This window comes from Ascaphus truei, chromosome 4, assembly GCF_040206685.1.
Source record: "Ascaphus truei isolate aAscTru1 chromosome 4, aAscTru1.hap1, whole genome shotgun sequence".
NCBI classification, from domain to species: domain Eukaryota; kingdom Metazoa; phylum Chordata; class Amphibia; order Anura; family Ascaphidae; genus Ascaphus; species Ascaphus truei.
The window spans coordinates 331,647,530-331,671,514 of NC_134486.1; the positions used below are offsets into that span (position 1 = coordinate 331,647,530).

Here is a 23,985-nt window from a genome sequence, read left to right on the forward strand (position 1 = left end):
TTTCTTGGATCGGGAAGATCCACTGCATTAAGATGAATCTGCTTCCCCGCCTTCTTTATCTGTATCAAACCCTACCGGTGCCGATACGATTGACGGAAACCCTCGCGCTTCAATCAGAAATAGATAAATTTATCTGGGGGGGTAAGAAGGCGAGGGTAAGCAAGCAGATAATGCGTAGACAAACGGGGGCAGGGTGGCTGGCGGTACCTTGCTTGTTCTCATATTACAAAGCGGCACAATTATGCCAAATTGTGCAATGGCACGGCGACCCGGACTCAAAAAGATGGGTCGAGATAGAATAGGAGATTTGCTCCCCAATTGACTTGAAAAACCTAATTTGGCTCCCTAAAAAGGTGCGATCGGGCACCAAATGGCCGCTATCCTCAATGACCAACTCACTCTCGGTGTGGGAGAGAACGAGGCTTAAATGTACCCTGACCCACCAAAAATCAGGTATGACCCCCCTGTGGGATAATCCATTATTTGCTCCGGGGCTGAACGGTCCCAATTTCGCAATCTGGAAAGCTAACCATCTTAATCGATTAATAGATCTGGAGGGTAGAAGAGGCATACAAACTTTTGATCTGCTAAAAGCTGATAACAATATCCCAAATGCTGAATTCTTTAGATACCTCCAGATCAGAGCATTTTACCAGGCTTATCAACCGATAAGCCCATTAACAAATTACGAAAAGCTCTGTCGATCAGTGACAACTACTAAGGGACTCATATCGCAGTTATACAAGGAAGTGATGGGTTCGGGGGTGGAAGTGACGGAAAAACTGGGCTATATGACCAGATGGGAGTCTGACCTGGGGGAGGAGCTGGAACTGGAGGAGTGGACAAAAATCGCGACTGCGGTCTCCAAGAGCTCCATGTGCACGACCCTACGGGAGAACGCATATAAAGTTATGTTGAGATGGTACTACACCCCCACAAAATTAGCTAAATTTCTGCCCGGTTACTCCCCATTGTGTCCCAGACAATGTGGACAACAAGCAGACTTGTTACACATGCTGTGGTCCTGCCCCAAAATAGTCGGGTCTGGGAACAAACCAAAGATTGGCTAAATCGAATCCTAGACGTTGAGGTCCCGTTGGACCCATGGCTGTTTCTTCTGAACAGACCGCTAAAAGGCCTATCCAAGCATGCCCATAAACTGATATCTCACTTTGCAACGGCAATGAGGGGGGAGATCACAGCACGATGGAAACAAAATACGACCCCATTAATAGCAGCAATTCGGAACAGAATCTGGACGGTCTGTCAGATGGAAAAACTGACCAGCCTCGTAAATGACACAGGCGAAAATTTCCTTAAAGTCTGGATGCCGTGGGTGGCCCAGATAGACATACCGGGGGTGGACAGGTCCCCAATTTGGCAATAATAGAGAGAAATGCGCTCTCCCGTTGAAGTGCAGCACAAACACAAGCAATGACAACAAAAACAAGAGACAGACGGGAGACAATGAGAGTCCCACGAGGAGGGCGCAGGTGGGACCGGTGAGACCCCAGCCACCCCCTGTAAGAGATGGGCCGGAGGTGATAAGGTCCGCAGCGGAACCACAGTAGAAGATACTTCTCCACCCCCTTCCCCCCCCTATTTCCCCTACGTTTAGAATAGAGGTATTTGTATGTCTCTCCAGTTTGTCCTGTGCACAGATAGATTACTTGGACACTGGACTATGATTTGATATTGAGATGGATAAAAATGTATGCAATGTCTGATGTACATGTAACTCTTTAATAAAACTTAAGTTGAAAAAAAAAAAAGTCGTGGACAGAAGGTGTGAACCAGAAATGCGAGCCCCATGGGGGAGGCAAAGCAAAGAATCCTGAACCTATTTGTACTACAGTCTCTAAAGTAGAGCTAAGCCACAAAGCAGTCATGTCCTGGCTGTCACCATCCTTCTCCACTGCACAACTTGTCTGGACCCTTGGCTAAATTCTGAATCACACGCTCCTCTACTCCATAACTCACCGGCCATCAAGCCCCATCCTCATTATTGGTGGCTCTCCCTGCCCCCCCCCCCCCAAGAGGAGATGGGGGTAAGGTTGCCAAAGGCAGGAGATAAGGTGCACCCTGGCCCTCTCTTGCCCCTCCTTTATTCTCACACCTCCCCACAAGAATCTGATCTTAATGCTTGAGGCTGCACCAGGAAGAATTAAACTCACTCTGTCACAGCTTCTCGGAGCCATGTATCTCTCTGCTCCTCTATTTCCTGCATAATTGGCTCAGTTACATAGGGGAATTCATAACCATGGGATTGCCTGTACCAGGCCACTATGGCTCTGTCTGCTCTACTTAGCTTTGTCAGCCTTCGGTCTCCTGCCGTGCTTGCCAGTACCCAAAACTGAGGCTCCTCTGGGGCAACATCATCATACAAAATGCCGGGGCCTTTGGGAATTATTATCTTCTGCTCAATTTCCATATACCTTTATTCTAGCTCATCAGCAACCTCCTAGGGAGAAAAGGTGCCTACAGCCCAACTATACTGTTTTTGATAAGCAGGAACCGAGTATGGTCCATACCCTTGTGGTACCCTGTGAACAGCGGTGCCCACCACTTATCTTGGTGCTCGTATCCGGATCCTACCCTCACATCTGTGTCAGACTCCGTCTGTGAGGACACACCTGACGTCACGGCCTCAGTAGAGGGTGAGTCTTCGCGTCCACCTCGTATCACATTGGTGTAGATCGTGGGATTCACTTTATGCACTATCGGACTCACAGGACCCGCTTGAGCAGCTATCTGGGACCCTCGGGCCCTACCTCTAGGTACAGGAGAAAATGCAACAGGGTTAGACACACATATCACACTAGAATATGGTGTCTCCCCATCAGACCCTTCATCACTGAGTTCCCAATCCCTCCAATCCTTGGAATGTTTGGGCGTCTCAGCTTATCCCTGCTAGGACCCGGTGACATGACATGTGACGGGACAATGGCAATGGCCGGGGCAATGGCGCTAGGGGTGGTGACCAGGGGATCAGCAATGTCCTGCAAAGTGTCTCTGAGTCGGGCAATGAAACGACCGGTGGGCATCTTATGACTTGCCCTTTCCGCCGTGCTTCGTACTCCTCTTGTGGCGACTTGGGCCTTGAGCGTCTCGAGCGCTGCCTCCATGGCCGCTCTCCTCTTTGAAGAGAACAAAGCTTCTTGGCCTCTGTGCCAGGGGGACTCGGAAGTGACGTCATTGCTGGTGGCCGCGGAATCTCCATCCGCTCCGTGGTCTCGCACCGGAAGTGCGTCGAGGACCAGAAAGGGCGGTGGTGGACCATCCGGGTTGCGGACGGCAGGTAGGCCGCAAGCCTTTCTCTCTCTGCAGGTTCCATCTTCGCCTGGCGGGAGTAAGGGGGTGGGGTTGTCTCCTTACCACTCTGCTGTCGGCTGATGCTTGTAGGTTCCTCCGGAGCCGTTTCGGATCCCATCTCCGCCGCACTGGGAGTCAACCCGGCCGGGGGACGTCTACGCGGCTCAGGCCGCATCAGCGCTCGCCGTCGGGGGGTCTCCGGACTCGTCTGCTCCATCTCACCGGTAAGTAGAACGCCATCTTTATTACAGCTGGGGTGGTTCGCCGGTAGGCGCATCGCCACCGATGATAGGCCATTTCCTTCCTCCGAAGACAACTTTAACGGTTCCTCCGCTTGGGAGTCACCTTGAGCTCTTGCGGCACCACCAGTGGGTAGTGGTACGAAATGGGCCAGCTCCGGTACCTCCACTGCGGTCACGCTCTCCGCCGGGACATCTCTTTTTGGCTGGGCCTTGGTTCCCCCCTCAGGGGTGACATAGGGAACAGGATAGCCTTCTCCTCCGCTTCCGCCACCTCGGTCAGTGTGCCTGGGGAAGCACCTTGCGGCGTCTTCAGCATAGGCCAGGGCTCGATGGGCCATAAATAAAACGTGCCACACTGGGGGCATCGTGCGGTCGAGCTCGGGGCCGCTCCGGGTGTCCTGCAGTGTACACACAGGCACCGGAGATATTCTTGCCCATCAACCTCCCCAACCAGGAAGCCTCCTGGAAAATTATACGTGGTCACACTGAGATCAGCCATCTTTTGTGCGGGGGTTGAGTAATTCAGCTCGCTCTTAGCTCCTTCTCCTTCAATAGTCAAGCTGAAGTGAAGTTCCTCGCTCTAACTTCCTGCCCCTCCTTTCTCTGGAGAGAACTCTGATTGGCTCTTGTCGTGCCCCCTCCCTCTGTTGGAAACAAGAGGAGGGGCACTCTCTCGCTCTGCGTGACGTGGCTTTGTCTGTCGCCCAGTCACTGCACAGGTGGGCGTGCTTTCGGCTTTTGCGCCGCTCCGCTCTGTCTGCTGGGGATCTGGGCGTACTGTGCGAGAGTCCATGCTCCCCTGACTACCCCTGATATGCAATAGCGCCCTACTTTCTGCAGCACTTTCTTGGAAGGTGTACTTAACGCTTCCAGCTCTGCTTCGCTGAAAACCTGTCCTGTATGATCTCAGCAGTGCCTCCAATGTAGCCCCTCTTCCCGGGGCCAATCGCAGATTGGGGCCCCCCCTCTGTACTAGGGTCTGGCTAAGTGTATATGGGTGGTGCATACCTGCTGGCAACAGGAGGGCCTGAGACTCCCGCGATGGTATGGGGGATGACAGGACCAGGTTACTGGGGTGAATGCCTCCGTGTCATTTAATGGTGCAACGCCTCCATCTCTGGTAAGCCCCAAGGATGAGGGGTGAAATCCTTCCAGAGAGTCCCCCACTCAGGGACGAGAGATTCCAGTCTCACACAGTCTTTAGTAAAAGCAGCAGCAGCTCTTTATTGTCAGCAGCAGAGTAGCAGCAACAACACTGTCAATCAGGTACAGGGTCTTTCTTCCTCCAGACTGCTCTCCCTCAGGATGGTATCTGTGTCCCTGCCACCACCCCAGGCCACGGGCACCCAGGGTGGGGCTAGCTCTTCCCTCACCCCTAAGCAGGGTGAGAGGAATTGGTCCACCTATAGCTCACTATATTTCTAGCAGCTCTAATCATAGGCCGCATAACCTCCTTCTCCAGCTATGCACTCCATGCACTTCTAACTCTGAACTCTCAACACACAGGAACTGAACAGACCCAACTAAATAGGCTGTGCACTGCCCTTTATGATTTTGGCAGGCCCCTCCCCTGTGTCTCTTGCCTTAGACACAGAGTCAGGTGGCCTACCTCCATCACTCAGAGCAGTGCTTGAGGTGGGGGAAACCCATGATAACTCCTGGCAGCCTGCCCTTACCAGGGCTTACACAGGAGGAGGAAAGACATATAGCCCCATTTCTTACCAGGGCTACAAGTATACAAAATAAAAAATGTATTTAAACAAAAATACATTATAAATAATAAAAAAGATACATTTAAAACTTAAACCCATTGATTGTTATTGTGGCTACCTCGGGCCTCTCATTGGGAACCTTGATAGCCACATTGACCTGTAATAAAAATAGGGTTTTCACCACCATCTCTGTAAGATGACATGTTTTGGTTGGCCAAATCGGTGATATCGTCTTAAACAGAGGGAATCACATGGTACATCAAGTATTCTGATTTGTGTATGTACCATGTTTTCCAGTGACATGTCTTCTGCAACAGCCCACGTCCCCTATAAAAGACCTGGGCTCTCTGAGAAGCCATACGTCTATAATGGGGCCACATCTGGTTGTGAAAAATACATGAAGAAAGAAAATGGCTTTTAAGAAGAAAATAAGTAATATTCACCCAAGAAGATTCTTCAAGCAACAGAGGATTGAGAGCTTCATGTCAAATTGAGGATCCCACGTCGTAGGCCAAGGATGGTCTTGGATTACAAATAGGCCATCAGGCCTTGGTTTCTTTTTTATGGTTGTTATTTTGTTTATGCCATTGGGTTTTGGATTATTTTGATGGCTTTGGTAGGAGTTAACGTTTTGTTTTTCTAAGGTAGCCATGGCAAGCGGGTAGTGTAGTTTGATGTTAATATTAACCTCTTTATGCCTGTGGTATACCATGGAAGCCACAAACCCTAAAGGGATTAATGTCATTTCTACTATAGGGTTCTGAAATAAAAGATATTACAGATGCCTAATGTAAAAATATTAGTTATTAATTATTAAAGATGTCTTTCAGAGTCCCCAGATTTCCCCCCATCAGCGGCCCTGCACAAAGTCGCTAAGACTGGTATTACCCAAAAGTAGAGACAGCAATCTGTGAGTAGGTTTGCTGGCCCTGCACTTCTTTGGCCCATGCTTTGCTTTAAAAGTTGTGTGAAACAGCAGACAGATCTACGTTAAAAATGATAAAAAGCAAAAAGTGATGCACTGTGCTTTCTTATTTGCATGTCATTACCCAGAATTCCTAGCTGCAGTGGAAGCACTGTGTGCAATGTGATTATGGGTTAGGGCAGGTTTAGGGACATGTCTGAGATGTAACTGTGCTTGTAAGTGTTATGTATCCTCACTATCTTTATGAATAATAATGATCAATATGTAGTTTAGCCTTTTGCTATTCTTTAAAACCATCATTCCTCCAAACTTGTGGGATATTCCCTAGTAATTAATCTGATTCACAAAAATTCAGCTTGCAGCAACATGTGGTAAAGATAATGATTTAGCATTCTCATTTAGCAACCAATGTGCATAGAGGATTTAGTTATGGCCTTCCTCCCAACATTTTTATTACCAAACAGGGACAGTGACACCAAGACAATGGAAAACAAATCTGCACTTCCCAGTGGATTTCTGAGAATGATTAATTTAGGAATATCATCTCAAATTTCACAAACTTTCTGAAAAAGTTACAATCTTTCTTGCCATGTCAGCACTGCATGACACTTTTCTAATAACAGCCTGTTACAAAAAATAAGGAGAGTGTCAAAGGATAATTAATGGCCTGTGACTTCTACTAACAGTAATATCTAAAAACTGGCAAAGTTGATGAAGCTTGGAAAAAAGATTGCTATACATGCAGAAACATTGTTTAAACCTTGGTGAAATCGCCTTTTATTAAATATGAATTTTACTGGATTTAAATACTCTGATTTTATTCATGAAATTAATTCTTACTGCTATTTGATTGAAGAGGAAAGAAATGGGCACGTATTTGAAGAAGAGCATGGTGTGCTAAACGCCAGTCCTCAGGACCGCCCAAAAAGTCTGGTTAAAGTATATCTCAGCTTTAGCACAGGTGGTTCAATCAGTGGCTCAGTCAAAGACTGCACCACCTGTGCTGAAGCAGGGATATTCTTAAAACCACACCTTTTGGGGGGTCTTGAGAACTGGAGTTGAACACCACTGAAGTAGAGTACCTTCGGGGCTTATTCTTTATCCACTCAATGGCAGATCAAGCTTTTTTTTCCAGTGCAATAACCCATGGTGTTGTTTAGTTAATAATTCCCTAAATGAGGACACATACCTAAGTCTTTGGGCTAGATCCAAAGCTCGGATAAACCAGGGCTCAGAATGTGAGGTTACCTAAAACAAGAATGGATGTTATGTTCCCTGATCTAACATGATATCGTCAAAGTTAATTATATGCAAAAACAATGTCTGAACTACATTTCATTTGCATAGGCCTAATGTCACAATATTGTAGCATAACGCAGAGTTATGTTGAAATAACGTGAATTAATGCAAGTCTTGACATTACTCTTTTCCAGACCCCAAAATAGTGTTTTTGCTGAAGTGGAGAGAAAGAGGGGAATCATGCTGGGAAATAATGCTATGTTATTGAAATTATGCCTAGCTGTGGCGTTACTCCTTTCCAAGGCGCCTCAAGTTTATGTAAAACTTAAATAACGTAACATTCATGTAAACTGTAACAGACTTTATTTGATACAGTATATGATGTTATGGTAATAGCTCATTTGCATGTCATTATAGATAACACTATGCCCTTCACAGGAGAAAACATGGCTTAATGTTATGTGATTGCTCTTTGAAGATACACGGTTAGTTTTAACATGATGTTAAGTTACTGTAAATTAAGTTAGGTTAATAAATCATCAACAGACATAGTATTGTTAAGTATTGTAGCAAAATGTAGTAGATTATCATAATTCATTGTACTGCAGCATTGCTTCTGAATATGATTCACTATACACAATATATTGAAACGACAATGATGTCTGACATGCAGATCTACTAACCATCACATGTTTAAGTGACAAATTATCAATATACACTGTGCATGGTATTAATTTTGCTGAGCTTGATTAATAGATGCAATGCTTTCTACATGCTGATAACTAGGCACACCTGGAAAGCTTCTTATACGATTGCACATTGAACACTTTTCACTAATCAATTTTTCATGTTAAGTGAGACCGGAAGCATAGCTAAGTTACCATACTTTTCCTGTCATTATAAAAAAAAAATGAAAATCACTCCCCCCTCTCCATTCCAGGCATCTTAGCTTCGCCCCTGGTGCCTGGTCAGCGATGCAGGCGTGCATTACTATCCATGCATAGTTTTCCTTCCTTTGGGCATTTTAAATACCTACAGTATGTGCTCATTATAAAGAAAGGGCAGTGCAGCAGTCATTTCCTCACAGGATCCCTCCACAGCATTTCTTTTGTGTTCCTACATGCTGCTACGCACGCTTTGTGAGTTTTAGTTGGTAACAATCTTTTTGGACTCTAACCCTCCACCTTCTACATTAGGGTAGTAAACCCAAAGGTCACAATTTAATAAATCATTACCAATTTGTTAACATTTTACTGATTCATTACCTACTGTGCATACAGTATACACACGACAAATGTAAGACTATAACTGTGATTGTTATGTGGGGGAGTGGTAACTACAGTCCAGACTTTCAGCTTGTCTTGCTGCAGGAGGCCAATTAACTAATCTCACCTGAGCTTTGCTTTTAAATATCAGACCTTTCCCACTCTCCTTTGCTCTCTATAGCGGCAAATAAGAATCCATCACATACACCTCCTCCTCCTTTTCATACCCGTTCCTTCTTAGTATTAGCCTCTTACGTTACACCTTCCACGTTAGGTAGTAAAGTCAAAGTCCTCATTTTAATAAACTGTTACCTACATACACACACGACATGATTACATCATAAAATGTCTGTTTGGGAAAGGAAAATTTGTAAGGTGACAGTGAAATTACTTCAATAGGTTGCATAATTAAATTCAAGCGTTAAGTGAACAGTTCAATTGATTTAGTAGCACCAAGGAAAGTAAGCACTTCAAGCAACATCCAGTAAAGTTGTCCAGTAATATTTTCTAGTTTTTCTGTTGTGCTTGATGGCAAATATGCAATTATTAAGGTTAATAAAGCAAAGAATATTTCTACTATAGATGGAGTAGGGAGAGAGGGGAGAGCGGGGTTCAGAATACCTTCAATACAATATGTAATAAAAAAAAAATCTGTTTGCAATATATTAATCTCAGAAAAAAACAAAGAAAGCATGGCCAAATTCTCCATTGTTCAAAGCACAGTCTCCATTGGTCATATATACTAAGTGGTGTGAGGCCTTAAGGTGCAATACCTGAAGGTCTATTTTAGTTAATGTGCAACAAGCTATATAAAGTAAGTTGCCTTAAGTGTTATCACCCCTTAGTAAATTGCACAGTACAGTATGTTTTTTCACAGATGCTGGAACATCACACAGAGTAAAAAGTTACAGCAATCTTGTTAAGATCTTGCAACTAGCATATGAAGCGTTTTCTTATTTTCCTATAGCCTTCTTATTGAAGACTCTCAGGTTGTAGCGCCTATTTAAAAAAACAGGAAACAAAATACAGCTACTGTATTAATTACGACCTCCCTCCTTCCCCCCCCCCCCCCAGCCCCGCATTAGGTAATTAGGTACTGTATGTCGTGCCTTAAAATATATTACCAACGTTTTCTTCTTCATAGAGTATGAACATGATTACTGTTTTGATGGAGACAAACCCTGATTATGTTTCGTGTAGGGATCAAAATGTTATCAATGTGTTTTATCCATAATATAGCTAATATTGATTTTATTTTTTTGTATACTATTTTTTTTTTTACACTACTAATTTAGCGTGAACATTTTTAAACACCCTAAACAAGTGGTGACAAACTCAGGACAAAGATATTTATAGTATTTTAATGAAACGGTTGTCACTGTTTCCCAGAATTTGTATACTCATCCCGCTGCCACCCAAACCATGATAGCAGCAACATATTGTTTTGTTCTGAAGCTGGAAAAGGCTCTGTAACTCACAATGTGGCAACAATTCATAAGAAAACCATTGATTATTTTAGTACCCAAATGTCATCTTTGAAAGTAGCATCAGTGGCTTGTACTGGCATCAAACTAAAATGAGCGCAAGTCATAAGTGTAAGGTAAGAATATCTGTTTTCACATGGTATCTTCTCTCCTAATTAACATTCCAATGAAAGAAGTTATATTCATGAGAGGTTCAAGTGGAAGCACCTAGAAGTTAGTTTGTGTGCTAAGTATTCTAGGCAGTTGTGAATTACACATACATTAACATGGACAATAAAGAAACTTCTGCTGACAAGTTCCACGGATGCAAGAATATAAACAACCTTTCAAAATTTATAAAAAGGAATGATGTGTTTTTCATGAACATTAGATGTAAAATGTCTACAATATATGCCAGGACATGCATAGCTGCGCATTTAATGCAGTTTCCTTCATACTGTGTTTATGACATTAGAAGTTAGTGTCTGCTAAAATAGGTAGGAAGTGATCATGTTTTCAACCATGCTTTTAGAGTTCAAAAGTGCAGTACTACCATTTAGCTATCTGGTACTGAAAGCAATTGACCCTCATTAAAAGATAAATAGCGGAGTCTGTATACTAATTGATGCAAAAAAAAAGCGAAAGTAGTTCGGAGCCTAAGACAAATGGTCTAGGTTTCTTAGCTATCACTTAAATCAGCTATTTTACAAAGACTGTATAAGCAAATCTATTTATAGACATGTACAGTAACATTATTTTACTACTATTTAACATCTCTATGTTTCTCATACATTACATTTACTAAATATACTTAATGCAAATACAGCTTTCCAGTACAACTCAGTATAACAAATAACTCTTTGTTGTCATTAAGAAAATAACCTTGTAAACACTTTACGACCTCAAAACTATAAATTTTCACTGCCAGTGACATAAAACGCAGACACGACTTGACACATTAATAAACTTGGTTCTGCCTTAAATGTCTTAAATCACACAACCCACTTACTGTATGTGTTTCAAGATGTCAGCTAATAAACAAATGAAGAATAAAGATGTTTACATACAAAGGACTGTGTCCTCATGCAGAAATTGCTGAATGTATAGAAAATGCACTTTATTATTTTGTACACAAACAAAAACGAATAATTTGTACAAGCAGGTTATGTTTTTATATAGAAGCTGAGACTTAATGATACAGTAGCAACTAATGCTTAGGATGTTCATGCTGATATTCCCACTGGATGGCACTAAATTGCTGATGGATTTATTGAACCTGCACAAGGCAGCAGACTTGATAGAGACTCTTGAGAGACACTTCTCCATCCCTCCTGCCCAGGACCAGCTGACCAGCATACTCTGACTGCTTATAATTGCCAGCCTTCCCAGACAGGAATTTATACTGCCCTGTGCTGCCAGAGTGGGACCCTGGTACCTTGTCCCTCATTTCACTTAAGGGACTCTCTCTTTTCTAGACCATGGACTACACCAAAGCGGCTGCCAAAGGACGTTTGGTGTTTGCTTCCATATGGCTGATGTTTACTGCAGCCAGTGACATTGGACTCAAAACTAAAGATGTAGCAGACATTAATGCATAAAATAATGTGTTATATCCTTAACCATTGTTTTTAATAACACTACTGTAACATAACGCACCAGCGTTAATGCAAAAACATTGCGTTAACGGGTGTAATACAGTCTGCTACATCTGTATCCCTGTAATCCCTAATAAGCATCTCCCCCCCTCTATTCCTTATGTCACCACTCCTCCCCTGTGGTATCATATATCAACTTACTTATACAGTATGTACTATTGTTTATGTTATTGTCCTCACTCCTACATTTTACTGAACTACGGAATATGCTGGTATCATACAAATAAAAAATAATAATGCTGGTTATTAATATTACAAAAAAGTAAGTGCTAATGACAAGTTATAGGGGCCTATTCTAGTAGCTTCAGTGTTACCTCTGCCAAATCGAACGGTTTGGCATGACCTTACCTCACGGTCTGACATTTGTGTTATCACAGTATTCAGAAAGAGTTATCGCATGTCAGAAACCGTGAGGTAGGAATGGGTTAACTCCTCCTGCAACCCTAAACACCCACCATGGGCCAAATGCCACTTCACCAACCCCCTCTACCCCCTATAAACTGGGCACTGGTATTTAATCTTTTCATTACCTTAGCAGTTATCCACCAAGGCAGTGATTTCCAACCTTTTTTGTTTGGAGGAACCCTTGAAGTATTTTGAAAAATCTCGGGGAACCCCTATCTGGCTGACACATATTAGGTTCGACAGGGGTCAGTCACAACATTTCACACCTCACGAGCCACCTCTATTTCCCACCCTCTACCCATGTATTTCTCTCTCATCCATCTCACTAACTCTCCCCCCTCCCGCCTCGCATGTATTTATCCCTTGCGTTTCACTCTTACTCCCTCTTTTCATCACTCACTCCCTCCTGCCTCCCTCTCTTCTCTCACTCGCCCCTACCTTCCGTCAATTACCCCACTCTCTCTCAATCCACCCTACAAAATACATACAAAAAAAACCACCCCCATGGGGGGTCTGTGGTCCATAGGAGGAACCCCCGAGACTGCTTCAAGGAGCCCCAGGGTTCCACGAAACCCTGGTTGGGAATCACTGTACTAAGGTAATGAAGCAATGTGTATGTCACGGGAGACCAGGAAATTACACCTTTAAACTGGGATCATTCATTGAGCAAAACCAAGGAGTAAAACAAATGGCCATTTATTCTATTGAAACAGACGTACAGACAGTAGATTACAGTTATACAGAAGGAAACACACTTACTGGGGGATTTGGGCTACAAAACTAACCTTTCCTACCTTAGATAGTCCTTAAAACAAAGTGTTTGGTTGACCGGGATGTACCCACAAAAGTCCTGAAAATGGACTCGGCATGCGTTACCAGACGCCACCGCTGTATCTGCTCAGGATGTGCCAAAATCCCTTGACCGGGAGATAGTAACAAAAGTCCTAGTATTCTTTTTGGCTTTCAGTTCCAGTCGTGATGTTCTATTCTGAGTGGCCTCTGCCACTTAGCATATTGAACCCCCCGTTGTGCCAGGCTCCTCAGAGTCTGGGGTGGGCAAATGGTTGCCGGATAGCCCTTATTCATGTCAGGACGTGGGTACTTGAGTGTAACTCCGGTACTCCGCCCGCCCTAACACCTTGGCATCTCTGAGACTTTCAAATCTGGGACCCGACCAGACACAGTGGCACCAAGCTTGGTGGCCATCTGGTCTCTCGGAACCACAGGCTTGGAAATTCCCCAGTTCATATACAGGGCATATACATATACACTGTTATACACCATGTTAATAAAAAGCCTACTAAATACTTTTAAGTCCCTCATCCCCTAGGATCTACTGAAAAGATGCACTCATTCATTTTCAGAGCTCCTAGACCTTCCTATAAGACGTTTTCATAAAAGTTACTTCAAATAATGCTTAGGTTCATTTTCAGGGTTGCTTCAATTGTACCAAAGCTGGTCTTATAAATAATTTCACTCTAGAACCTTATAACTGGTTGTAGATACCCCAAACTCCTATACCGGGTCCAGGGATTTGAGGCATATACCGTGGGGGACTCCCCCTAAACCAGGGACCCCTGACTATACCCGGGATATACAAATCCCTGTGCCCCTTTTAACCATCTCTGGTCTGTGCTAAAGTAAGGACTCCTGGCGGTGAGCTGCAAGAACCTTTCAGGGTAGGAGTTTGACCGGAGCATTGTGCTTCAATGTATCCGAGAATCTTATCTGATTCCCAGGTACATCTTTGGGGTATCCTGTAACTCGGGAACCCCGCTACATAGCCACAACCTGTAAAGACTTTCTCCGTAAACCCCACCCTGAAACTTATAGCCTAGCAATTCCTGCTTGCTGGCACTCCTGGAAAGGCAAAAACACGAACATTCTTTATTGTCACATCTTTTCATACAATACATAGCAGTACATACACGACAGCCAGGTCCAAGAGCTGACACTCTAGGACCCCACCACATGACTCAGGGGCAACCAAGAGGGCTTGACCTTTATTAGTGAGCCTGGTTACCCCCTCACCGTCAAAGTGTAAATATGTTTTTATTACATAGGATTAAAGCAGGGGATCTCTAAAAGCTGATATTAATACGTTTCAGCTCTAAAGATTCCCGGCTTCAATCTGATGCAGTAAAAATAAATTCTTTCTTCAGAGTCACATCGTGTATCCCATCACCCTTGAGGTGACGAGATCAGAACCTGTGAGATGCTTGCAAGTTGCAGCCGCGATGTGAATCCCAAAGCATAGAATTCGAGCTGGAGCATTTTTTGAGCTCCAGCATGGTTTGTCTGTGCGGGATCGCTAACGATCGGGGAGAAGCCTTTTGTTCGAGAAGTGCCCAAAATGCTCGATAAGGCACTTATCGAAGATACTAGAATAGGTCCCACAGGCTACAACAGGGGTGGCCTACTCCAGTGCTAAAGGGCCACCAACAGGTCAAGTTTGAAAGATATCCCTGCTTCAGAACAGGTGGCTCAATCAATGACTAAGTCACTGATTGAGCCACCTTTGCTGAAGCAGGGATATTTTTAAAACCTGACCTATTGGTGGTTCTTGAGGACTGAAGTTGGCCTTTCCAGGGCTACAAGAAAAAATTATTATGTCACTCAGATAAAATGAAGAAGTTTGTGGGAGAGAACATGATGTTGCAGAAAATGATACCAGAAAAATAGCTAATAAAAGTTTTTTCTTGAAGAATCTTTTAGAAGGAAGCACTGTAAACAAAATGCTTAATGTGTCATTGTATTCAATATTTTTACAGCTACAGAAGTATATTAAAAGCATGGCCTTATTCACATTCATTATTTTACAGATAGAAGTATATATCTATTGAATACTTACATTGTTCAAATGAGCAAGTTCAATTTCCACCAAAGAATCAGAAGTTTTGGGCTCCGGATGAATCGTAACCACAATGATCCTAGAATTCACAACAGTAAAATTTCTGGAAAAGAAAATCCAGTTACCATTAGCAAATTAACAATTACAAATAAAGTACAAAGGTTACAAATACTGGTTATTTGTTTCTCTATTCGATTCTCGAGTATTTGGGGGTTATTCATTAAACTGACAGTTCCTTGATCAGCACTATCCCAGTCTAACAAATAACCCCTTTTGTGTTGAAATTATTAGTGTTGTTGCAGTTTTAAATAGTACTTATGAAATGCACTTTTTAACTATATGGAAGAAAAGGCATATTCCTGAAAAAAAACTGCATAACCAAAAATACTGTAATAAAGTTCATTTCAAAAGGACACACAACCACTGTCAATGTAAGACCAAAGTAACCTTCTAGGACAAGGTAGTGATTAAAAATAGCAACAATGTGCATTCCATAAATCGCCATGCTTTAGGAGAATATTCAAAACCTAATTCACAAACCCATTCAAGTACACTAGTTGTTTATTGAGTGAGGCCGTGAAATATTTAAGCCATTTTTTTCATGCATAAATGTTTTTTTTTCCACTGGGTCATGTTATGTGTTTTCTATACTAATATTAAAAAAAACAAATGCTCTATTTGGAGCTTTTTTTACCCTTTGTATTTCGATCTACACAAGATATATAAGCTCCTCACCCCTACCACATGCAGCACTTATCATCTGAGATCTGACTCCAAAAGACTGTTCATGGTCCCAAGTTTCAGCAAAGTATCCGTCCGCTCCTCCTTCTCTTACCATGCACCCCAAAACTGGAACAACCGCCAAAGCTGTCTCACATTTTAACCTGGTCTGTAACTGCTACATATGTCTATAATATATATTATCTCTAACTGTGCATGCTATGTCTTGTATATAATGTATACCCTGTTCACTTATGTAACTGTATTTGTAACCATGTATCATTTGTCATCTTAACTCTGTGCCCAGGACATACTTGAAAACGAGAGGTAACTCTCAGGGTATTATTTCCTGGTGAAACATTTTTATAAAAAATAAATATATATATATATATATATATATATATATATATATATATATATATAATATATATATATATATATATATATATATATATATATATATATATATATATATATATATATATATATATATATATACATACATACACAAGAAAGAAAGAAAGAACCAGCGCTTCACTTGGAATGATATATAAAAATGTCAGTGAAATGATCTGAGCAAAGTTATAGGCGAGGAAATGTAGGTGGGACTATGGATATATGCAGCTCAATTAAAGATATTCCAAATCTAAATCTAAACGAATTTAAACTAAAAATGAGCGCAAGTGTCCAAATTAATAAAAAATATTTGACAATTTATTAAAATGACAGACATCCTAATATCATCAAGGAAAAAGTGGTTAATGGTGAGATATACATCGAGCACGGTGCATTTACCCAGCTTCACCGAAACTTTAAAATACCAATGTGAATTCTCCTTTGCACTTTATATGTGATCTATTGTCAGTGTTATCTCCTACAGTACATGTCTTCCTAATACAGAGCTAGTCCCCCAACCATATTGTGTGGCAAATACAAGCAAGGTTATCCTCCTTTACTTATCAGCTGTATGTGGTGATTTCATTTTCATGTTTGTAAGCACTATTTAGTAATATGTGTTTTATGTTATATGTTTATCGTATATAGATTATTCTGCTAGAGGTTTTTATTAATTGTTTTAATAAATTGTCATATATTTTTTATTCATTTGGACACTTGCGCTCATTTTTTGTTTAAATAATATATATATATATTTATATTTATGTTATGATCAAGATTAGAAGAAGGAACATTGTGCTACTTTCTTCATATAATGGTTTTCTTCAGTTTTCCACATTTAAAATCTCTTTATCTTTTTGAATACGTCACATCAGCAAAATTAAATAAGTAATTTTTATCACAAAGAAATTCCTAGAATAAATGGTTAAATATACAAAAACATGAAATATTGAAGAGATAAAGAAATGTTGTTTATTTGAATGCAGATTGGTGCCTTTCTGCATATAGTACAATACAATTTAAACAGATGTATGGCGGTTCACAGTTTAATTATTGTGGTCATTGTATAACTGTATGCTATATATTACTGAACATTTACTTCAGTCCTTTTTTTTGTACAATATTAAAAATCCTGTCATTCCTTTCAAAACATTTCATAACAGTATAACATTGTTAGGTATAGCTGAGATAATCTCTGCTCAGATTACTTGAGTTACTTGACTCAGATGATTTATTTTAGCCTACATGAGAAGTTTAATAGCATGCACGATCGTATACTGTAGAAAAATATACAATGCTCATAATGGAATTTAACATACCCTTATATATTTCAAATGAACTTTAACATTTTGGATATCGCCAAAGCTATAATAAAGCAATACAATTGTCATTATTTCATTTATTTATTTTAACATCAGTTTATCCCTTTACACAACTGTTTGTTTACATGTATTTAGTAGCTAATGCATGTTGCATGATTAAAACTAGAAAACTTAAGAAATACATATGAAAGTTGTAATTTAGACAGACCCTCCCTAATATTATTTTATTGGAAACATTAGTTTAAAATAACTGGACAGTATTATCTGGTTCTCCTTTTGAAATACAGTACAGTACTAAAAGCCATGTCAATAGCTGATTCTTTCACGATAAACGATAAAGCTAATGCAATCCAAATAAAACATAACATGATGAAATGTCTGAATATATTGACCTTTCATATGAGATCAAGCACAAAATGATCTAATAGCCTCAAGGAACTACATTAAAGTGAGCAGTAGAAAATTTGAAATCATGTATGCCATCAAACAAACAAATTACAAGGTAAAAGGAATACAGAGGACAAAAGAACAGCCTCTGTGGATTTATATTTCTAACAATCTCAGTATTGTAATCTGGTGTAAAAAAAAATTGGGGCCCGTATGTAATTCAGACATTTCATATGTCAAATATATGGCCAAAATACTAAATAAATGCAATTATATGTGGCCAGGATAAATGCAATTAAATTGCATACTATACAGGCATACCCCGGTTTAAGGACACTCACTTTAAGTACACTCGCGAGTAAGTACAAATCGCTCAATAGGCAAACGGCAGCTCGCGCATGCGCCTATCAGCACGCCCTGAACATCAATACCGGCTCCCTACCTGTACCGAAGCTGTGTGCAAGCGGGGAGACTATAGAGCCTGTTACACATGCGTTATTTACATCAGTTATGCACGTATATGATGATTGCAGTGCAGTACATGCATTGATAAGTGGGAAAAAGGTAGTGCTTCACTTTACAGTAAGTACATTTTCGCTTTACATACATGCTCCGGTCCCATTGCGTACGTTAATGCGGGGTATGCCTGTACTCTCTTTTAAATTAAAAATTAGACTTATTTTTAGATTTCTTTCTGGGCTTTAGCTTGCGTGTCCTGATCTGTTTGACTGAATTACTGGTTGATTTCAAGTGCTGTTGTATTAAGTGTGGAGTTAGAACCAGAAGGCGTTGAAACAAGGAAGGGGTTAAACAAGGAATAGTATATTGAAGAACAGTCAATTGTTAGTACTTATAACTCCATAGTTGCAATAATGAGCAGGATTGAGAATGCCACTGAATGCACATCTTGCCATATGTACATATGCACTTGGAGCAGCTGTTCCAGGGAGCATACCGCTGTGAGAAGTATGAGCAGGTGGTCCCTTTAGTGTTAGAGATTGCTGATCTGAAGAGGAAACTTGCAATATTGAGAGATATTGACAATCTTGGAAGGAGTATAGTGCTCACTGAGGAGGCTCTGGCTGGGACTAGTGGTGCAGCTGGTGGCACTGTGAGTGAGGAGTCGGTAGGTAGCTGAGTTACAGTTAGATGGGAAAGCAGGGGCAAGAGGTAGAGGCAGGCCAGTTCTTAGCTGACCCATCTCAATAGATATTGGGAGTGTAGGGAAAAAATAGCAAGACTGGGGAGACTGATTCCTCTAGCAGCGAGGGGAATAGTTCCTCCAGCACAAAGGAGACTCAAGATGCTCAGATACAAATAAAGATTGTGGTGGTAGGGGACTCCATTATTAGGAAGGTAGATCGGGCAATCTGTTGCCATGACCGCATGAACTGAACAGTTTTAGTCTCCCAGGGACTCGAGTTCGATACATTGCAGATCGGGTAGACAGATTGTTGGGAGGGGCTGGGACTGACCCGGCGGTCTTGGTACACTTTGGCACCAATGACAAAATTAGAGAAAGATGGAAGGTCCAAAAAAATTATTGCAGGGATCTTGACCAAAAGCTTAAGGCAAGGACCTCCAAGGTAGTATTTTCTGAAATACTACCAGTGCCATATAGTACCCCAGGGAGACAGTCAGAGATTAGGGATGTTAATGTATGGCTAATAAAGTGGTGGAGGGTTTGGGTTTTTTAGAGCACTTGGACTCCTTTTCTGACAGTTGTAATCTCTATGGTAGTGATGGATTGCACCTCAATGAAGAGGGATCTTCTGTGCTAGGGGAGATAATGTTAAAAAGTTGGAGGATATTTTAAACTAGGATGGAGTGGGGAGGGACAAGAAACACATAACTAACTAAATAGAATACTGTAGAGGAGGATGGGGAAATAGCAAGGGAGCATAGAGGTAGAATGGGGGCAAATGCGAGTTTGGCAAGCAGCGAGACACCCATAGTAAATACAGACAATACTAGAAAACTTCTAAAGACTAAACCCAATTGGAGTAGAAAGGCAGGAGCAGATAAGATAATAGTTCACACTGAATAAAAACTTAAATGTATGCTTGCTAATGCAAGAAGCCTAACAGATAAAATGGGTGTGCTTGAATTAATAGCTACAAGTGAGCAGTATGATATCATAGACATTACTGAAACATGGTGGGATGAAACTCATTACTAGGCAGTTAAACTGGATATAAAATCTAAGGATAGATGTTTATAATGGAAGATGTAAATGTAGAGACCTTGTGGATAGAAATTAGCAGTGGAGGTACTTTAAACGTATAAAGAAAATGTGTGTAGGGATATGCTATAAACCACCAAATATCTGTGAGATTGAGAAAGCTAAAATACTTTTGCAAATGGAGAAGGCATCACAACTAGGTCATGTTGTCATAATGGGGGATTTTAATCATCCATACATAGACAGGGGCAATGAGATTAGTATTATAATGAAAGGAGACAGGTTTTTGTGGATGCTTTAAGACAATTACATGACACAAATTATTGAGGAACTAACCAGGAGAGGGGCAATACTGGATTTGGTAATATCAAACAATGTAGAAGTAATAACAAATATTCAAGTCTGGAACACTTGGGTAGCAGTAATCATAACATGGTCTGATTTGACATAAATTATCAAAAAATATATTACTTGTGTTGAAAAAGACCTTAAACTTTAGAAAGGCAGATTTTAATAAACGAAGGACTAATCTAAAAAGGAATACATTGGAGTGATGTTTTTGCAGGAATAAATGTAGAAGATAAATGGGCAGTCTTTAAAACATTGTTAGAAAAGCACAAGTATCAGTGTATTTCTTTGGGTAATAAATATAAAAGAAATAAGTCTACAGTAAACGAATGTGGCTAAATAAACAGGTAGGGGAGGAAATTGAAAAGAAGAGGCAGGCATTTAGATTGTTAAAATTAGAAGGGATGGAGGCACATATCAGAATTACGAGGAATGTAACAAAAGTTGTAAAAGGGCAATCAAATTAGCAAAAATGGATAATAAATAGAAAATAAGATCAACCCTAAAAAGTTCTTTAAGTACATTAATAACAAAAAACATTTGAAAATAACATCAATAGTGGGCAAGCTACTTTAATGTTTAATATGGGAAAGTATTAACGAATACCTAATGGAAAACAAAATTATTAGTAATTGTCAGCATGGATTTATGATGGATAGGTCATGCCAAACAAACATTATTATTTTCTTTGGGGAGGTAAGTAGGAATTTAGACCAGGGGAATGCAGTTGATGTGGTCTACTTAGATTTTGCAAAGGCTTTTGATACGGTTCCACACAAGAGGTTGTTGGGCAAAATAAAGGAAATATTTGCAGCTGGGTTGAAAACTGGTTGAAGGGTAGACAACAGAGAGTTGTCATAAATGTAACTTTATCAGGTTGGGTTAAGTTGTGAGTGGAGTACTTCAGGGATCAGTACCGGGATCGCTGCTTGTTAACTTGTTTATTAATGTTATTGAGTTTGGCATAGAGAGCAAAGTCTCCATCTTTGCTGATGATACTAAATTCTGTAAAGTAGTAGAATCAGAGCAGGATGTAATTTCTCTCCAGAAGGATTTGGAGAAAGTGGAAACTTGGGCAGGTAAATGGCACATGAGGTTTAATACAGATAAATGTAAGGTTATGCATTTAGGAAGCAAGAATAAAAAGGGAAAATACAAATTAAATGGGGATACATTGTGGGAATCCTTGATGGATAAGGATTTAGGAGTGCTTGTAGACAGCAGGATTAGCAAGAGTGCCCAAAGTCATGCAGTAGCTGCAAAGGCAAACAAGATCTTATCTTGTATTAAACGGGCAATGGATATAGAAGGGAATTAAACATAATTATGCCCCTTTATAAAGCATTAGTAAGTCCGCACCTTGAACAATGGAGTACAATTTGGGCACCAATCCTTAGAAAATACATTATGGACTAGATAAAGTGCAGATAAGAGCCACGAAATTAATAAAGGGCATGGATAATCTGATTTATGAGGAGAGGCTAACTAAATTAGATATGTTTACATTAGAAAAGATGCGTCTAAGAGGGGATATGATAACTATATACAAATATATTCGTGGACAGTTCAAGGAGCTTCCAAAATAACTATTCATCCAAAGGGCAGTACAAAGGACATGTAGTCATCCCTTATGGCTGGAGAAAAGGAGATTTCACCAGCAACAAAGGAAAGGGTTATTTACAGTTAGGACAGTTAAAATGTGGAATTCATTACCCATGGAGACTGGGATGGTAGATACAATAGATCTGTTCAAAGAAAGGTTGGACATCTTTTTAGAAAGGAAAGGTATTCAGGGTTATACCAAATAATTAAACATGTGAAGGATGTTGATCCAGGGAGTAATCTGATTGCCAATTCTTGGAGTCAGGAAGGAATTCATTTTTCCCCTTATGAGATAATTGGAGGATATTTCACTGGGGTTTTTTGTTTGCCTTCCTCAGGATAATTTACTGTAAGTACGGATACATTATCTGTCATCTAAATTTCGCATAGGTTGAACCTGATGGACGTATACGTATATGTAACTACAGTACGTAAATGTACAAAGCATGTTACCCTATTTCAGCTGAAACATGAACAAGAGACCTGTGAAGTACCTTAAAAAAAGGACACGACCTCATGTAAATCCACACAATTTAAAGAAACACAATTTTATGTAACCTTTCAACACATCTTCTTACACTGTCTATAGTAATTTTGTTAAATACATTGCAATACTGAGAAATAATTAGAGATGGGTACATTTTCTGCCAAAAGCCCAATCCGATGAAAATTGCCAGTTCCTTTGAGCCGCAGATTTTCGTGGATCAGTCTCAAAAACGCTGATTTGGTTTTTTCCCCTATTACTGAAAATCCGTTTGATGGATTCATAATCCAAACCTGCAAAGTTAATCCAAATCCGATAAACAGAATCAGAATCTGAAGATAGATTCCTAAAAATCTGACGTTGGATTCGATAAATATTAACATGTTCCATGTTCATTTACGTTCCATTTCAATTAAATTAAATTCGATTCTTTAAAATCCCAGAATCTGAGCCCCATGGAGGAATTTTAAAGAATCCACCTGGGCTAAAGTTGCAGCAATCCGATTTTGGATTTCAGCATGTGGATCAGATTTGGTGTGAAACGCCAGAGATCCATGGATTGGATTAAGAGAGGTTCACCCACCTCTAAAAATACCTGCTAGTATATGTCATGTTTTAGGAGTGTATAAAATGGGTACAAATGTTTCCTATAAAACGTTGTGTTTTTGCACTCTACTGATGTAGCCGGTAATTAAAAATTGTGTTTGCTTTTAATTTTCTGTGTTTTTTTAAAGCTTATTACAGTCTACATTAATTGGACCTGTAATCCATTCTGTTGTGAATAATATTAAAATAATAATAATCAAGTACTCAACTCGTTAAGCCTAATACACGTATTGCAAAGCAATACAAATCTGAACCCCTTTGGCTACAAAAAATGTTTTGCAATGATTATCAGTGAGTATGTATCAAGATTACACAATTGGTTTCTATAACATAGAACAAACACAGTTTTTGACAGCATCGTTTATGATGTATGAAACTTGTTATCTCAGGATTGTACATCTGACTCTGATAACAAAGAGGTTAATTCCTCTGTATACAACAAAAAACAAAAAAGCCCCAAAGCAACATCTGAATGACAAAGTTGTGTGCATGCCTCAGGAACCTGCTGCTCCTACTGCTGTTCAGCCTGTGTATGAGGAATAGAGTGTTTCTGAGTTGATTTCGGTGGAGATAATAATTCCACCTCCTTCAAAATCACTCTTTGGAAGTAGCTCTGTTTTAGATGAAGCAGGTAGTACTGAGGATTTGGAGGCTATTTCCAATTCGTATGTGAGACTGTTTCTGTCAAAACCACATTTGGCAGCAGCTACTTCCTCTATGCTATTGATGTCAGGTGATTCTGTCTGTGTTGAGACAGACAGTTGAGGATTTCTGTGCTCAAGCCCATCTGTTGTTTCAATAGGTGTGCAAGTTGGAAATGTAGTTCTGTGTGCATGCAGATCAGGCCGGTGTCAGGGTTGCTTGAGCAC

The 23,985-nt window shown here is 40.6% G+C and overlaps 1 protein-coding gene across 13 annotated transcripts in view; it reads right to left on the reverse strand.

The window, feature by feature from the left end:
* ADGRB3 (adhesion G protein-coupled receptor B3) overlaps window positions 1–23,985 on the reverse strand; it is an 892,370-nt gene that overhangs the window by 361,313 nt on the left and 507,072 nt on the right. For all 13 annotated transcript variants that reach the window (XM_075598089.1, XM_075598088.1, XM_075598086.1 and 10 more), the window contains one exon: window positions 15,070–15,172. In XM_075598089.1, the coding sequence (XP_075454204.1) occupies window positions 15,070–15,172 (103 nt within the window). The remainder of the gene's footprint in view (window positions 1–15,069; window positions 15,173–23,985) is intronic.